The following is an 18734-nucleotide window of genomic DNA, read 5'->3' as shown; positions in this document are numbered from 1 at the left end:
TGTATTGTTACAATTCGTAAGGTCAACGTTGTTTGAGACAATATTGCTAATAAATATTGCACTTTTTGATTTAATGAGAGGAAGAGAAAATACTTTTCAAAAATTAAAAAATGCAATTTATATCTTAATCAATAATGGAACAAGGTGAATATGGATAATGTCCTCACAGAATGATAGCTAAGCAAAGATTTCGGTAACCGATGTTTCAATAGCAATCATTGGTCATATTGCATTAGAGGATTCTCCTGTTGGTCACTAAATATGCAGCCACCCAACCCCATTGCTTTCAACTTAGGGATGAGAACTTCTGCTCTAAGCTGCGCACTTGCGTGGGCCTGAGTTACTTTAACACACCCGCGAGGAAGGAAAGTTAGAGATTATAAATTTTAATGACACCAGTTGTAATATATGCACCATTTACGACTATCTAAGACTGTTTGCTATTTTTAATCAAAAAGTGACCCATAAAACAATTAAAATAAACATTGGATCCTGTTACTACACAGACTGTCTACAATGATAATTTTCCTGAGATTATATATTTGCACACGAATTTCTTTTTACACATTATTTCCGCCTGAGTTCTGTATTACAGGATGTGATATTCCGGCTGGATTTTTTCTCTCCTCACTGCCTTCCTCGTCTATGCAGTGCTGTAGTTGGGAAAATTTAGGCGGTACTCACCAAAATTTAGGCGGTACTCACCAAAATTTGCCAACAGCTGAAAATGTATTATACATCCGGGCGCGATTGAAATGTTAAACTGCAACCCTTATACATATTAGTTCCAAGTTGTGCCACGAGATAACTCTGAACAAATAAATAATCATTTCCAATTTTTCTTTCTGTAATCTATTGGACAATTTACAGTAGGGCTATTTTTTTACATATGTAAAAAGGTAGTTTAACCGGTACGCTTCTAACGAGTTTGAATTTTAGGGGGTACGCCGTACCGGCCCAACTACAGCACTGCGTCTATGGTTAAAATAACTTTCCTGTGCCCTTTTAGATTTCTCTTCTTCTTGAAAGCATTACTTTTCTAATACGTCTGTGTTCATAATTCACAGTGTCCGGCGGTATCTGGTGGAAATGTTTTATATCCATGAGAATAAAATAAAATGGTAAATTTCCACACAATTTTATTTACAAAATACCGACCCGGTTTCGATCTTGATAATGACACTACGCGTCGAAACCGGGTCGGTATTTTGTAAATAAAATTGTGTGGAAATTTACCATTTTATTTTATTCTCATGGACGTCTTTGTTCTTTTCATTTTAAAACTTTTTCCGTAAATCTCACGACTGTCTCTAAATTCAGCACGCTACTCCGCTTTCAGCATGACAAGGAAATGTAGAATAACAGAGGGATATTTTGACAGTGATGCTTAGAACGCCATATTACTTGTGAGAAGGATGGGTGCTTTCATGAGTGCGGCGAAGTGAGGAAGGACTTTACGAGAAAAATGAGGGCATCTTCTTTGGATGCAGTTAGATAATCGTATGTAAGCTCTTCCCTACTTCGTCTGTGCCAGAAATGGATCACCTCGATTTGGACTTTGAAATGGCCCAAACACTTTTTGAAGCTCTAAATACGAGACGCCGTCCCCATGGTATTTGACTCGGTTGCATTTTATTCACTGTTCATTGCAGCAGCAATACAAATGGTACGCATGACCACGTTTGTCACTTTGCTCCGACTTGTTTTTTAGTCGGCCCGAATCATGGTCGCAAGAAGAGAAGCAGATGTTCTTTTATCTTTGTCTCGAGGTCGAGCGACCAACATGCAAAAGAAGATTATTTCTGAGTGCATGACTGTCTCGTTTAAGGTCCTTCATGTTTTCATGCGGGAGTAAGGAATGGATTTTGTCTCATGGTGCAAGACCCTGTACGAGTTTCAAGAGTAATGACGTCTCCGTGAAAGGAGAAATATATCATAAATGAATTTATGATGACCTTATAGTGAGACAAAAGTACACATTGATCCTCATAGGGGGGGCGGGTGGACCATCAACGCCTCCTCCTTCACATTTGCCCCGTAATACTTTTTATTTTAATATTTCGAACAATATTACAATTGGCAGAGTATCACTTCATATCGTGACCATGTCCTCGCGCACAATTCATTAATCTCCTTATGGAACCTATTTTTATCTATTTTTTCTATTTGTTTATCTTTTCTTCATTTTGGAGGTGGAGGAGGGGGTTTTCATCCACTGAGCTCAGAGGTCCTAATATAGGCCACTGCCGTGAGAAAAGATAATATTCAAAACTTGAGAGGCTTTTTTTACTTCCATGGAAACATCCATAAAATAGAGAAAAGGGTTATTACATAAACTCTTTTAAAATTAACTATTTTCGTATCCCCAACTCCAATTGACCTTACCTTTCAGCGCCTTCTATCAGCGGCAAGTGGTTATTTATACAAATATCTATCATTAGTACTTTACCTTGTGAAGTTCTTTACACAAACCAACGGCGATAATATATCTTTTAATTCTATTTTTGAACTGCAAAGAGTTTTCGTTGGAAAAGATATCCTGTTCCACATATCACAAGGAGGGATAATAGCCTTCATACGATAATATATTTCTTTCATCTCTGCAAATCTCCTCCATGTGTACGTACTCACGATCAACCACTATAATGTAATCTGCGTTATCTTTAGGGGCCTACATGTTCTCATATTCTTTTGTTCGTTTGACCTCCATGCGAGGATATAATCTACTTCTCAGTATCCCGACTCGTTTTCTCTCTGAACAGTTTCCCTGACCTACATACTCCGCCGTTTTAAAGGATAAAAACTCAATAAACTCCGAACACACAAGCAAACTAAATTCTTTCATTATACCGGTTACACGGAAACTAAGAGATTCCGAAACTGGCTTTCTTTCTCGGAATGCCGCTCGCATTATTGTGGTTATTCTCATATTAGCTCAAAATCTCTGAATGCTCTTCCGCGCTTACATATTCCTGGAAATGAGAACAGGATATTTATTTCCACATACCTACTTCTTCAACGGATACACTTCTTTATACGTTGTCTTCTTTAAAATCGAGATATTGAGAGACTAAAATTTTTAGGGAACGAGGAAAGATAATGTTGAGATGTGGTAGGTTGTTTACTTTCATCCTCTTCATGTATAAAATCGTGAAAAGGATGATTACTAAACATTATTTTATCAATTATTTCGGATTCCACTGCTCGAATTGACCTTACCAAGGCTAGAAAGCTTATTTTGATTTACCCACAGGTTGATTCGTCCCGATTATTATTTCCCCCAATGCATACATCATTTAATTCACTATAAATAGAAATTCAGTAACGTAAAATATGTGGAAATATTTGCACTAATTTTCTGCAGTATATTTTTTGAATACATGATGGAATGGGGAAATTTAGACAGAATAGGTCATGAGTTTTTTCTGCTCATATAATATTTCTGCTGTTGCTATTCTTTAATTGATCGTGCATCGTTTTCTAGCGATAGAACCTTGTATCCCGTCGGTTTCAAAGAGTTTTTTGATAGAACTTTTGGAAAAAGGGCCTTGAAAACTCATGAAAAGAGCATGAGTTAATAAAAGGAAAAAGCTAAATTATTAAATTCTTATTTTTAAACTACGCTGGCTTCATGTAGAAAAACCTATAATCATCTCTAGATCCAATTTGACACTAGGAAAAGTTTTTGTCGTAAGGACAGTGTGCTAAAATCACAAAGAATCATTTTGGCTTTCATTATGTCATTGAAAGTTTTTCAACAATGGACGTTTAAAAGCATGCATGAATAAATTAGTTACCCCACTGAATAGGATATCAGGCCATGAGCGACTTTGAAAACACAGTGAACAAAGTTATCCCATTTTCTCGAATCACTCGCGATAAAAATACTAAAACTCCATTCAGTAGCTGAAAATGAGGAAACTCGAACTTAATAGCTTTTTTATGGACAAACCAGACGACCTAAAATGCCAAAGATTGTTTCTCCATTTTTGCGTGACTGTCCCACCATGGCCTCATTCAATCACGTTTGTAAAAAAAACAAGAGAAAATACTAGATGCATGCTAAATTTTCGTAGTTCACCATTTAAAATAAAATGTTTTTGAAAACTTTCAATGATGTAATGAAATCCGAAATGATTCTTTGTGGTTTTGGAATGCTTACGAAACAAAAAAAAAACGTATCCTAATTTCGAATTTGGTCTAAAGAAGATTATTGCTATTACAACAGTAATTCAGCTTGGTTTTATGATGAGAATTCTATCAATAGAATTTTACATTTTAACTATATGATATATATAAGTGATATTCTAAAGTGAAAAAATTCCCTCCTGAAGCAAAATAGTCACACGTTGCCCCATGACCATTTGAGGCACATATGTGATCCTCGGAAATGGAGAATCATTACATATTCATCAATTGTTATCTATCTTTCATCCTCTATCCTATTTGTTTTACATGAATATTTATATCAATACTTACTTGATTTCTTAGCTCCTCAAGACAAAACAATTGTAATTACTTACCATTTTGAAATTGTGTCATGCTTCATTTTGATTCTAAATCATTTAAACGAAGAAATTAACTTTCTTGTCCATTTTCCGTCTGCACGTTAACAAATCCAGTCTTTTCAATGATAACACTTGAAATCTTAGCCATGCATCTGGAATGTATGCAAAGAGATCGAGATAATTGTGGTTAAAATATCCAGAAATATGTTCAATCTTTTTCAACGCTCTATTTTATTTTCGAAATATCTTTAGAATTTTTTTTCCGCCAAAAAGCTGCATCACAAATACATGGAAAATGACAGCAGTTGTTTAAAACCACCGTGTTTTTTACGCCCAACATTCCTCCCAATATAATTACCAAATAGGGTAGTTTCCTTTATCAAAGAAAACGAAAGGCATTGATTGCTATTCGTTACCCACCATTAGTGTATTCATAATATACAAATTATTTGGTTTTAGAAATACCGGTTTAAACGAATGGCAAGGGTCAATTTTATCCTCATTTGAAAAAGGACAGAATGGCACCCATGCGAATGCATGCATTAGGCACAGAGCTCAGGGAAACATGTCTTAATTATCACCTATTAAAATTGGCTAAGGTCGGAAAGTTTTCTTCGTTTGATAAGGTATTAATAATCCTTATTTGAACCAAGTGCTACCAGCTAGCATGGTACTCTGCTACCTGCTAGCATCCTGCGTCGTATCAGCGCTCAGAGCCTCGCCCCAAGGTCACCTCACTTGCCGCAGCGGGAACCAGAACGACGTCACACGGAGATTTCCCGGCATTCATACTTACCCGTCGCGTTTTCGCGCGCTTGAAAATTTTCACTTTTCATTCAATCGCAAAAAATAGTTATCGTCATTTAAAAATTTAAAAGCGTGAAATACGTACTCCAGGAGTAATAATCTTTCGATTTAGGCAATAAAAAAAAACAATGGGAAACCACCCTATTTTTACTTACTTCCCTTAGGTTCAACTTTCCCGCATCATCTGTCCAAAGTACTTAAATCTGGAAAATCTATCTTTAATTTTCATCCTATTATGTTTTATCAGCGGGGAAAGGTAGGGAAGAGAATACGAGAATGGAATGAAAATAAGTTAGGCATAATTTGAAGAAGGAATTTCTATGTGAGATGGAGGATGAGCCGGTTTTGTTCGCAAAATGGCCTTTGTAACCCACTTTCACCGGTAGAGTACCTAGTGACTTCAAATGATAATGATATGCTTCCCACGTCATATATTTATAACACGACCAATCCATCGGGTCCTTTGTCGTGGGGCTCCTCGCAGTTCCTTTCCGGCTGTTTTTCGGTGTGCCTCATCGTTTTTAACATACTTACCATCCTCGCGCACCAGTTCGGAACAGTTCTTTCCTGAATGGCCGAAGAAAAATTATTAAAATAGGATATTCACCAAATCCTTCTGATAGGCAGAGGATTTGAATGTGGCTAACGTGTAGAGAGTGCGAGTGTTATGTAAAGGGCGGAAGTATCTTTTTGGGCACGTCCAGTTTCGAATTTCCGCCAATTTATTAAAGCGGCTTAAAATCTCACGAATCAATAGCGTTCAGGGAGGAAATTGATTTCGAATGATATTGTGGATTTGGATAATCTTCGTTTCCGCACCGAAATATTGGGTCTTCCTCGATAAATGTAATGTATTTTTGTTATTCTTCATTTAAAGATTTATGATGATGGAATGCCTCCCTTTGAAATACCACCAAAGACTTTTGGATTGTTGTTCAATTTTTATGTACTTGAAAACATATTTTCTCCATAGTAACTTATTATTTCTATCGTTATCTAAACAGTTTGATTACAACCATGAACATTGGCCACATAAGGACCTGAAATAAATATTCGTGATAATGCACTATTACGAATATCGCGTAGTAAATATTGACAATATGAGGATCGCTCTCTCTTCAATGCTACGTTGCGGACATTTTTGAAAACCCATTAAAATGCATATTAAGTGGCTACAAAAATCATGATTAACTGGACAGACAGGTGCCTCTTTTTATTTAGTCCCATTCTTTTTTTAATTCCTGTCGTGTTGCCTTCAATAGACTTATTTATTTTGCCTTATCTTTACATTGCTATGAAGCAAATTTCAGCCAATCTTACTGTCACTGATCCGAATTTAAATCTGGCGCAGGGAGGCTGAGCAAGATTTTCACACTATTCCTAAGCATCTTTCTCGCCATGATGTAGTCTATCTGATATCCCCCTGACCTCTTTCATGCATACTTCCGCCGTTAAGGTTATTCAACCATTTTTTTGTGATGAATAACTTTCTCCTGCAAAACTATGCTGCCTTCTCGCCTCTATAGATTTGCATACCCAATCTACATTCTCTTATTTCATTTCCTTACCTCCCTTCCCCGACTGAAGCGTTCCGGTCCCCCATCATAACAAGATTTTTCTTACCCTGGGTTTCTCTGATTATTTCCTCGAGCTGTCCATACACCTCATTTACTTCTTCCTCCCTATGATTGCTAGCGGGCATGTTAATTTAAACCACTACTAGGTTGGTGGGTCACGCCTTAATTTCTAGTACCCGAATCCTATCGTTTACCTACTCAGAAGAATCCTACAGAATCCTATACCTACCACTCTCTTACCGGAATACCGGCTATAGATAATCCTATATCCATCTCCCCAGTAGTCCCCACCATTCTTCCACCTTACTTCGCATAACCCTAAGATAGCTGTCCTTCCTTTTTCCATTTACCTTTTGATATGTTATAGCTTTCCCGCCCTCATCATTGCCCTCACATTCCACGACGCTGTCGCTGTCTTCTTCTTCTCCATCTCCTTTGTTTTCTTCTTCTTTTATGGGTGCTACTGCTGAGAGCAATAAGTAAAGGCAAGGTTTTCGCATATTGACGACCCCGAGGACTTTTTCAACCTCGCTGCCGTGAATGACACCCACCCTATCCTATACTGCCGCCCTATGCCAGGCTATGCTATGCTGTGAGGTCCCTTAGATGTGTTTCCGAGACTCATTTGGTCTTACTCCATGCTTTCAGGGAGAAGGTAGTCGGTATTATTTCCCACTTCCATTCTAAAAGTGTTTTTTTAACGTGACGACATTACATTGACTACCTATCTTGTCTCCTCCTACCCTGCTACCAATTGACAGGGGTGGCCATAAAGAGATTAATTGAGAAATAATCTCGTCCGTATAGCTCTGGGGGCCTTAGGATCGCCAAATCCTTTCCATCGCGGTAGAGTTGTAGCCTAAGAGAGGGTGTAGGAGATAGGTGCAGGAATTCGGTTTTTCCCAAGTCGTAAAGGACTTGAAAAAATATTTCATAGGACTTAGGACGTGCATTTCCATTTTTTTTAGTATTTTATTTCCTTGTTTTTGTTAATGGATGGTGTCCTAACCCCTCCCACCACACGCCAACGGATGCGTCTTGATGGTAAGTACATAGATGTAGATTAAATGCACTGCCACACCATCCTTTAGATTTTCATCCGCACGCTTCCAGACGTGAGCGCATGACCACGGGGCTTTAGGCGTGGCGTGACTTCTGTCGTGTTCCATTCCTTACCTCCCTCCAGCCGCGGGTGAGATTCGACGAAAAAGAACGCGACGTATCTGATAACTCGAAATTACCTCAGGAATTGTCGTCATTTTTTCTGGACTATCGTCCTTCAGCGGCCTTATCTAACTCGTGCACCGCCTTGCCAACGACTGAGGGATCACGCAACAATCACTTTTATATGCATGCATTTGTCTAGCTGCCTATATCTCTAATCTCCCCACCGATTAGTAGTCTATTTCTTTACTTTGCGTGTAGCAGCACACATGTGGCTTTAAAGGCAGTGTAACCATTTTAGGACCTTTTACAGCCTACCTCATTGTCCAAAAACACAACCGTAAAATGGCGTGAATAGGCTCAGTGGAGTGAATGGACTCGCTTTTCAAGAAAAGTATTTAGATGAAAAATCTCCAACTAATGCAGATGGATTGAAAATATCATCGGGTTTCGACAGAGGTAAATTCCGTGGTTCAATTCATCGATTGATGTTCCTTTGTCTGGCATCCATTTAGGAGTGAGATCGATCACAGCAGTCGACCACGCGAAAAACTTTTCCAAGCTACTGGAAAACTTTGTTTACCTTTCGAAAACTGTTGAGGTAACGTTTATGCCATTTTCATTGTTATGTAAATCGTTATTTTTCTTCCCACTGCTTAAGTTTGATAATTTTCGACTTACCAGGTGAAAATCAGCAGCCAATTTCCTCAAGATATTGGCTAATCTCGTCTGAAGGGGGTGAATAGGCTCACCCATCACTAAGCCGCGAAATTAAATGCTTAACCCTAGAGGAAATCATCAAAATGACTCCCGAAGAGATCGATCAGGCTGTGGAAGATGTGAAATCAGGGTTTAGTATACGTAATACTGCCCTTTAATACAATATTCTGTACTTGGTCATCAGGCAACATCTGAAGAATCCGATCATGAAACCTTAGGGTGGTCAAACTTTGTTAAGCGGTACTTATGTACTTACAACGTGAGTTCTGAAACTGAAGAAACTACTACGAGGACAACTTTACTTCTTTATTTTATACCAACCCACTTGGGGTGATGACAGAAGTTCCATATTTTTGTTATTTAAGCTGTATTTGGGAATCGTCAGATGCTATTTTACTAAGAAATATTAAAATTAAAAACAATTTAACAATTCAGGGCCTTTGTTAACCATAAAAATTGCACATTTTATAATAAAAATAAAGAAAATTCATCCATAAATTCAAATCAATGTTTCACCCCATTTCATGGACCAATAGGATCTGACCGCTAAAAATGTATTCATATCTCACCAATAAAAATATTTAGATCTCTCAGGTAATGAATCAGAAATATAGGCCAAGACAAATAAAATGGCATTGAATTCACTGTGCTGCTGTGCATTGCCTAAAAGTTGAAGAACAATACAAAAATTTGACAAGTGAGCTTATTCACCCCATTTTACAATATGCTGTTTTATTTTACCAATGTGGCATTTACTCCTTAGTTATATTATATAACCTTATTTTTTATAATAATACCACGTTAGAATTATTTGAAACTTACTTATTGTTCCATCATGCTCAGAATAACGGCATGTATTCATATCTTTGATAGTGACGAATGTCTGGGCGGATATGTCGACTAACGAGGAGGCATATCTACAGCAGAATTGGAGAATAAAGCGTACTACGAAGTAAAGAAAGATTTAGCGCTTTCCTGGCGAATAGAATTCGTGAAATGTTCTCGGGGTCGTCACCGGCTCAGGAACTGCATAACTGCCGACGTTTCGATGTCCGACTCGGCCATCGTCCTTTGGGCTCTGAGTCCTCGGCCATCGAAACGTCGCGTCGGCAGTTATACAGTTCTTGACCCGGTGGCGATCCCGAGAACATTTCACGAAAACTACGAAGTACTTTACGACAGAGATGGAGCAATTAAACTAACAACTTTAACTACAAATATCGGATTTCCACATTGCTAAAATTATTTTGGCACTTGTAAATTTTTAAATTGAGTTACATAATCCTAAGCAGGGCGAGCCAATTAATCCCCTCCTTGGGTCTAATTTCTTCCATCATTTCAATCATACCAACTGGTTGTTTTAGATGGCAAACGACGTACACAATTCACTAATACCACACACTCCTTTTTTGTGATTCCATTCTAAGCTTCGTATGGACCCTGCTATTTTGTAAGCTAGCCGTATAGATTTCCTTTATTAACACTACAGGTAATTTAATAGTCAAATAAGGTTTGCCTGAGAATTGTCTCTTGATTGGAATTATTCCCTCGGATCAGCATAAACTTTTTATTCGTTATTCTATGCAAAAACCATTTTCTCTCTCCCTTACACATATTTTTACCCAGGATGACTTCTTCGTCTACTGCTTTCAGCGGCGCCTCATTGCAAGCCATTTCTTAAAACAAGTGTAGGATTAGAACAGTTTTGAGGACATAAGGTATGCTTTATTAATGCCGAAGTTGAATTAACACTAAATTAGCAGAAATTACGACCCATAAAACGCTATTAGATCTGAGTACTAATTTTCTTTTTTTTCAGGAGGCAATATCCAATATCACGTGTTTCCTCATCCAAGAATTAAAATTTTGGAGTTCAACTAATTAAAGATATTGTCTATTAGTTCGGGATGACAAAATCTCTCGGCAAATAAATGTTATCACCTTTTATTTCCTCTGCGCGCCTAAATAGATTATCAGCCTCGCTGATTCTCAGTCTAACCACAAGAGACTTCCTTTATTCGATTAAAAGTAAATCAGAGCTCATTAAAGTAACACATTATTTCCAACAAAGTTATCCCCATCCGTCTTGCGCTATGCATCTGCTGTTAATTTAAAGGAAGTGCAATTCTTATGATAAAAATAATCTTATCATTGCTTATATATATATCCAAATTAAATGTCGCAGTCAGTTTCCGAGTAAGTTTTTCCCCTACGTATCCCTCCCCTACTTATCCGTCCCCTACTTATTAGTCTGTATTTAGCTCTACAATGACTACATTTATTGGCTCTTACATAGCGAAGTTATGGTGGGAGGACATAGTCCAAACTACTTACTGAGTTTTTCATAGCAGATGCTCATTTTTGAAATAGTTTCAATCGACATTCCTCGATCAAAAAAGAAAAATTAGCATGCAACGGCAGACTTCAGTGACATGTGGGGACTTTTCGTACTTTTTTCTGCGCCTTTTCATCTTCTCTGACCTGTTTCTGGGATATTGCCCATCAATTGTCGCGTTTTCGACTAAAAGATAATTATTTGTCAAGTTTTCAGAAACTATATCCGTGAGGCTCTTACGCTTTATTTTTGGCATCACATCATGGAACACATAATAACTTCCATGTTTACATCAAATTGACAATTATATACTAGTAGTAACAAACGCTTTCATACAATTGAAATAAAAAGCGCATATTGAGTCTTTATATATTCTCGTATTTTTAAACTACACTACAAATAAAGGTTTTAACTCCAATTCCTCGATGTTTAGAACGATACCCGTACTAATATAATGAGAGGCACGTGTTTTGAATTGTTCAAACATATAATAGGTTCTATCTTTTCGGTGGAAACTCTTTTAGGAGGACAGTCGGAGATACGAATCATTTTCCTACGTGGAATTTCCAAATAAGCTCATTTAATTGTACCTCATTGACTGATGACAACATATGTCTAACCATAGAAATAATGTCGATTACCATTGGAATGTCATTTTGACAAAAAATTATATATTCTAAGTTGCACCTCAAGCACTGTGACTAAAGTAAATTTTTAGCTCGTCACCGGGCTTTTTCACGAGTTTTTTTTTTTTAGGTTTTAGCCATTAAATGCTGTAGGAAAGAATAAGCTTGAAGAGGTGAAAGAGTTGGGAAGCCGAATTACCAACGATGGACGAAGCAAAAAAAAGATAGTAGAATAATGCAGGCGAAGAGAGCTTTCTCCAAAAATAAGAATCTTCTTACAGCTAAGAGTACAAGCTTAGAAGTAAAGAAAAAATTCATCAGAAGCTACATGTAGAGCATGTTTCTCTATGGAAGCGAGGCTTGGACGTTGACAGCAGCAGAGAAGTCATGAGTGGAAGCATTCATAATGTGGTGCTACCGAAGAACGATGAAGATAAAATGTATCGACCGTGTAAGTAACGAGGAAGTGCTAAGAAGAGTTGGAGAAAAGAGAAGTCCTCTAGAAACCTTAAGCAACGAAGATGGGACAACTTAGTTGGCCACATTATGAGACATGAGCCCGATCAGACATTATGAGTCTGATTAAAGCAATCGTAGAAGGACAGGTGGCAGCGAAGAAGGGCAAGGGACGGCCCCGAATGAGTTACATAGGGCAGGTTATAAATGATGTAAAAGAGAAGAAATACGTCGCCATGAGAAGGCTAGTGGATCGGAGAGAGAATAGAGTAAGTATATACTTACTCTATGGAGAGAGGAATCGAGAGATGTGTCTAATCAATATTAGGATTGTTGACTGATGATGGTGATGAGAGGTCAAATCAAGACGGTTGTATGAAAATGGCTCGATGGCCAGCTCAAATGGCTGGCAAAATTGTTGACTTAAAAATGAAATGAATGACTATACACATTATTTATACCCTTATTTTGCTCTTTAACAGGCACTTGTCATGGCACTCGTCTACCATGTCAAAATATTTCCGAATATCGTATGCATATAGTATTTGGTTTGAATCTCGCTGTCGCAAACCAACTTCCTTGATCACGTCAACTTATGGAACATTCCATTTCCTTTTTATCACTGACTTCCTATTTATCTCATAGCGTTGTAAGGAAGAAATAATTTAAAGGAGGATGTTGCTAATTTGAAAGCGGAAGTTCTCAAAATAACCATGCGGACTCAATACATATCTTATTTGGTTTTTCGCCAGGTCATCTCTCTGAGAGCTCCAACTATAGCCGATTATTCAAAGCCGCAGATAAAATTTGATCTGAAAGCTTTCTCATCAAACATGAATGCTCTCGAAACATTTGCGAATGATAGCCATAAATGGTGAGTACAGCGAAGGTACTCTTAAATTAGATGGTAATATTCGGTGATTGGAATTAGCATAAAGATGTCGGTGGATTAAGGTAGTATTGGGTTAGAGCACTGAGTTATTGAGTGAAGGGTCTCGCATTCCAATCCCTGCTGAAGTATTCGGAAATCGCTCGTTCGGCGTTAATTTAAAAATATTATAACATATCTTGACATGAGGTAGCGCTGGAAGGAAAGAGAGGCTCCCAGATCACTTCTTTAGTACTCCATGGAAACCTACCTTAATTGGTAGAAAACTGTAATAAGAATCTTGACATGTTCAGAAAAATATATGTGAGGGGGGTGAGTAACCAAGTGATTTTTTTTCTAAACGGAGTTGAGTACAGAAATTTATACAAGAAATATACAAAAACTTGGTGGCCAAGGGATACGAGTGAGTCTTTCTTCTGCGCTGACGTCGAGCGAAAATTCTTCGTTAAAATAAGTCGTACTTGGCAACTCGTGATCCGGAAAAACAATCAACAACCTACTCATCCAACCTCTCGCCCCCCTCTCTCCACCGCCTGACACGGATACTAAAATACGTGAATATAAAATTCCACTTCATCAGATTCCTTTGAGAAAGCGACCAGCATCGGTCGGGAAACGTTGGAGCCACCCAAAAATTGACGCGGTGACATAGGCCAAAAGTTTTTATTTAACTGATTGAGTGAATAATTAAAGCACTTCTAAATATCTAGTTGATCTCATTTGTTTTCTTTACCTAATATCTGTTCCTAACTCTGTTTAGAAAAAAAGTATCACTAGTAGCCCTTGCTTCTCTTCCCCTTATATTTATTACTTGAGTGCTGGTCGATAAAAATGTATAATAATTTTTCACCACTTGCCCAGCTCCTAATTTTGGGGGCATGGGGATAGCGCCACTATGGTTGGGAGATAGGGACAACCCTCTGTTAAATCCACCTCAACTTCTCAATTGCCATTCTATAGCATCCATTCAAAAACCTCAACTCTTTTTCTCCTTACCTGTATTTCAATGGAAATTCATCTAGACTTGTTGTTGGTGGTTTTCGGGTATTGCTGTGTAGAAAACATTTTAACTCGACGTTTCATTCTCCTACTGGGAGCGTTATCAAGAGAATGGAAGGAATTTATTCTCGTCCCGAGCTTATATATGTTTTTCGCTACCCATTGTTGTGCCGGATTTGAATTTTAGCCGATAGCCGTTGGCCATTATATTGTGCTAGGAACCCTCTCCATATACGGCTGAGGTTATACCCATCCTCCCTATTAAAGTTATTAGGTCTTTTCGCTATCTATTAGAATAAATTCCTTCCATTCTCTTGATAACGCTCCCAGTAGGAGGAGTGAAACGTCGAGTTAAAATGTTTTCTACACAGCAATACCCGAAAACCACCAACAACATAGATAAAAGAAGCTGTGAAAGTCTTCAGACGAAAATCATCTAGACTTAATTTCTTTCCTTATATCTCCTATTCCACAGTGCTTCATTACCAATGAAAGCCATTTCATCACTCTTTAATTTCCCGTTTTTCAATTCATTAGTGGAAGAAAATCCTCCCGGTTGGTTAACAAGGCATTTTGAACCCAAAACACAAGCCAAATTTATGACTATTCGCTCCTTATGCTGAAATGATACTTCATGATTTTTGCAAGTACGTGAATTTTACTATACATAGTTCAAACCCCTCCTGTTAAAATCAACATTTGTGTGGAATCACGGTTACTTTTGGGTTTAGTTCGGGTTTATCTCATTTTCCTCAATTAGAAATTTTATCACTTTTCATATAATTTCTTTCTCAAAAAGGAGACTTAAGGTAATAGACGTGTTTATCATTTCTTTTCACGGGGTTTCCAAGAGTTCTCAAGCACGCCCCCCTGCTTACAAAATGCTGTCTCTCACATGACTGCTTCCGAAGAAATTTTCCCAATGAATTTAAAAGAAATTAATTAAAAATATGCTTTTAATTTATACCATTTTCATTTTCCTTATCTTGAATTCATCGGAATAAAGTTAACAATTCATACTAGATTTTTGGGTTTTCATGGTTACATTTCCGCCCCTTGGAGATCACGCATGGGTACCACGGCACATATCACCGATCTACCTATGTTTTTTAACGTCGAGTCTCGTCCAAATCCATTTTTATCTATTTTATTTAAATTTATTTATTAATTTCATTCGTTATTTGGGGTTTTTATTGTATTAATATTTATGTTAATGTATTTTTTGCTTGGCAGATGTTTTAGATTGTTTATTGTTTGCTTAGAAGAATGTAGCTGTGGGTTGCTTATAAAAATTAGGGGATTGTTAAAAAGAAAAGTGTAAGAGAAAAGACGTGTATTTAAGAGGGACAATGCCAAATTGAGATTCAAGGAAGTTTATTTGAGGGGACCCGACGTCACAGCCTAAGGTTAAGAAAAAGTGCAAGTAGTGGTACATACCCTTTGACGAAGAATCATTGTAAGGATCAAGGTACGACGTGGCGCCGCTATGTGGATGGAAATGTACGAAGGCCCCCACTCCGTGCGGCTGTCTCTGGCAATGCGGGCTCTCAGGCACCCCGTGGTGGCGGTGCAGCGGATGCCGTTGGTGGGGCTGCGGATGGTTGTGGTGCTGCAGGTGGTTTTGGTGAGGGCTGGGGGTCATCACGTTCTGATGGAAGAGGGCGAAGGGCGGTGGCAGGAGGCGGTAGTCGGCGAGGACCCCGCCCCCGTCCAGGGCCAACGCGTCCGGCGTGACGGCGGACGGAGGCCCGGGGGCGGGCCACGGGTCCACGGGCGAGGACGGAGGCGACGGCAGGGGCGAGATGGCCGAGGAGTGCAGCGGCACGGGCCTGTAGGGCCTGGAAGTTTGGGCCTTCCTCCCCAAGCGGCCCTCGCCGCTCAGGATGTCGTCGATGAAGAAGGAGGAGAAGTGAGAGTTCGCGGGAAAGCCATCAGGGCCCCGACAGGCCCCCGAGGGCCCAGCCGAAGGCGGCGGCGAGTAATCTTCGGGTCGAGAGTTCATCGCTATCGGCGAAGGATGTCTTTGCACCCAGCGAAGCCTGCAAACACCCAATGACGTTGGTAGGTGTTTGGAAAGGGGCGATCGGCAGCTTATTTCGCTATTGGAGAGAAACTCGGCGTCGATCAGCCTTCACTTAACGGATGACCGAATCCCGTCCCATCGGATTGACATGAAGTGTCTTCCGTAAAGCACTCAAGCAAGGATGGGACGGTCTCAGGAAAATCTCTTCTACGGCTGTGAATTGAACCCGACCCAACGGGGTGGAGGGCCAACTATCAAGCCACTACTCCAATCCGATCCGTCACTCTGCTCTATTACTTTTGAGAGATAAAGTGAGAGAAGAAAACCTCGGAGTCGTCAAACTGAGATTTCTTCTTGTGCCCTGAATGGCAAGGTCACCTATCGTCACCGATCTCTGCGTCCGAGTAACAGTAAACAATATGCCCCGCACCGCTTTCCTTGCTAAGCGATCGTAGGTCAGAGGCTGTCACTGTGTTCCGCAAATACCTCTCGGATGGACCCGTGGTCTCAGCAGAGCAAGGGGTCCTGGTCTAGGTGTGATCAATTTTCCGCCTCTAAAGCCTCGGAAAGCCTCTAACTAGCGGTCGAGAGCTTGGGCGACATCAAGAGCTTCCGCCTCGGCTGCAGAATATATACTCTCCTCCTGATTTCTCGTCGGAAGTAATAAACCTCACCGACCTCTCGCTACCGGATGAGGCAATAGATATGGGGATACGGTGTCGTGTGCAGTGGTTCCATGGGGGCAATGAGAACGCAATACCGGACGAGCCAACTACTTGTTCCTCACCGCAACGCCCTTCAATGTCTTGGGCGGGCCTATAACCCAGAGCCCACTATTCCCATGTAATAGTGGCTGCTGAGAATGTATCGAAAAGTACACATTTAAACACTTTACGCTGGTGACGATTGCCACCACAAGCGACGTCACTCGTAAACAAACTATGAATACCACGATCAGCCTCTAAAAAATTTCTTGGCGTGTATTTAGACCGTATTCGAGACTCAAATGACCGATGGCGGCGCTGCTGTCAGTGACGTCAATTTCCAATATGGCCGCCAGAGTGATGGTAAAATCAAAACAATCATTAAGCTTTGGCGTACGGAGAGAACATAAACCATAATATCAAGATCTAATAAGATAGAAATATTCTTTTAAAACCTTCGTAAGGTGTATTTCTCGGCTTCTTTCGTCCGTAAGAAGATCTAGAACTGAAGAAAACTGCTCGACGATGTAACTAAAGGTGTTTATAAAGTACCTAGTCATTACGAGTCAGGTTTGATTCTCGACTCTTTTCGACTCGTATCGCGTTACTTCCTAGCCATTTCTATGGAATACACTACAAAAGAACTTAATAGTATTTCATACACAATCTGCCGCTTCAATACAAGGAACCATAATCCATTTCAGGCAGTTTTCGTGTTGTATTAGGGTGCCACAGCCGTCTGCTTCAGTGATGTGGATTGCTGTGTTCACCTATATTATTATCATATTTCCGGATAAGAAATGAACTAAATAGTTATGTGATGTGATATACCATTGGGAAATGAAATTGTTTGGTATGATTTAGAAATTTAAGGACGACATAAGGATCTTTACTGTTGATTCCCTGTTCTTGGTAAAATCATGGAGACGATAGTTCTTCATTCTTTATCCCCATGTTGGAGTATTTACATACGAGTTACTGAACGGCAAGGTTTCAGATAAATAATGTCTTCTTCTACTAATTTAGCTATATTTTATAATTTTTTAATAATTCCTCAGATGAAAATATACAAGTTGGTGTAATTAATAGGTTGTAATTAAAATTTGCAAAAGGCTCGTATGTATGTTAGGTTCTATAAATCGTGAGTAACAAAAACTCATTCATTTGCTCAAAGTATTGCATTCAGAACTGGTATACACTATTCTCGAATTTAACAGAGTTATATGGCATCCTTATTATAAAGTGTAAATGATTACAACTGAAAGGGTACAAAGCAAATTTTAAACTACTATGGTGGATTCAATACTAAACATACCCCATACAGAGAAACAATTCATATTTTGGATATCCAACCGCTGATGGTTAAAAGGAAACTGAATGACCTGATATTTTTACATGAATTATGTCATAGTATGATATGTTGTACTTGTCTTAATAATATTAGTTTTAATCGTTCGGCTACCTCAGAAAGGAATTGCAATATTATCTTTGTAATATTCTGTAGAAACAATATTACTTATAGCAATCTTATTAACACCAGTTTATGGTTATTCGACAGAGCATCACATGAAATTGGCTGGGTTTTGAATTTAAATTGGGTGTCACAGTTAAATAATAATCGATTGAATGAGTTATTGTAACTGTCTACGGGGAAAGGAATTTGGGGACTAAGTTTCTTTCCCACTATTACATTTCAAAGTCGAAATGAAACTTGGCATTGCCTTGAATAGGTGAAAGTCGTCCATTTCTTGTCTGAAAGCAGTATGTTCTGTGACTATGTATGACTTCGAATTGACACCTGGAATCAATCAAAATAAGCTAACAATGTTTACCATAATGCATATATTACTAATTTACATCGTGAGACGCTGTTAAAAATCGAACGTTCAATGATACAGTAGGTTCATCCTCCTTGCTATTGAAACT

General features: G+C 38.9%; 1 protein-coding gene across 1 annotated transcript in view; it reads right to left on the bottom strand.

The window, feature by feature from the left end:
- LOC124154986 (T-cell leukemia homeobox protein 3) overlaps positions 1-16725 on the bottom strand; it is a 78019-nt gene extending 61294 nt beyond the window's left edge. The window contains exon 1 of the mRNA XM_046528736.1: positions 15519-16725. Coding sequence (XP_046384692.1) covers positions 15519-16083 — 565 coding nt within the window. The 5' untranslated portion in view covers positions 16084-16725. The remainder of the gene's footprint in view (positions 1-15518) is intronic.
- Between the last annotated feature and the right edge of the window lie 2009 nt (positions 16726-18734).

This window comes from Ischnura elegans, chromosome 3 (assembly GCF_921293095.1).
Source record: "Ischnura elegans chromosome 3, ioIscEleg1.1, whole genome shotgun sequence".
In the NCBI taxonomy this organism is placed as follows: domain Eukaryota; kingdom Metazoa; phylum Arthropoda; class Insecta; order Odonata; family Coenagrionidae; genus Ischnura; species Ischnura elegans.
This window is presented reverse-complemented; position numbering and strand designations above follow the sequence as displayed.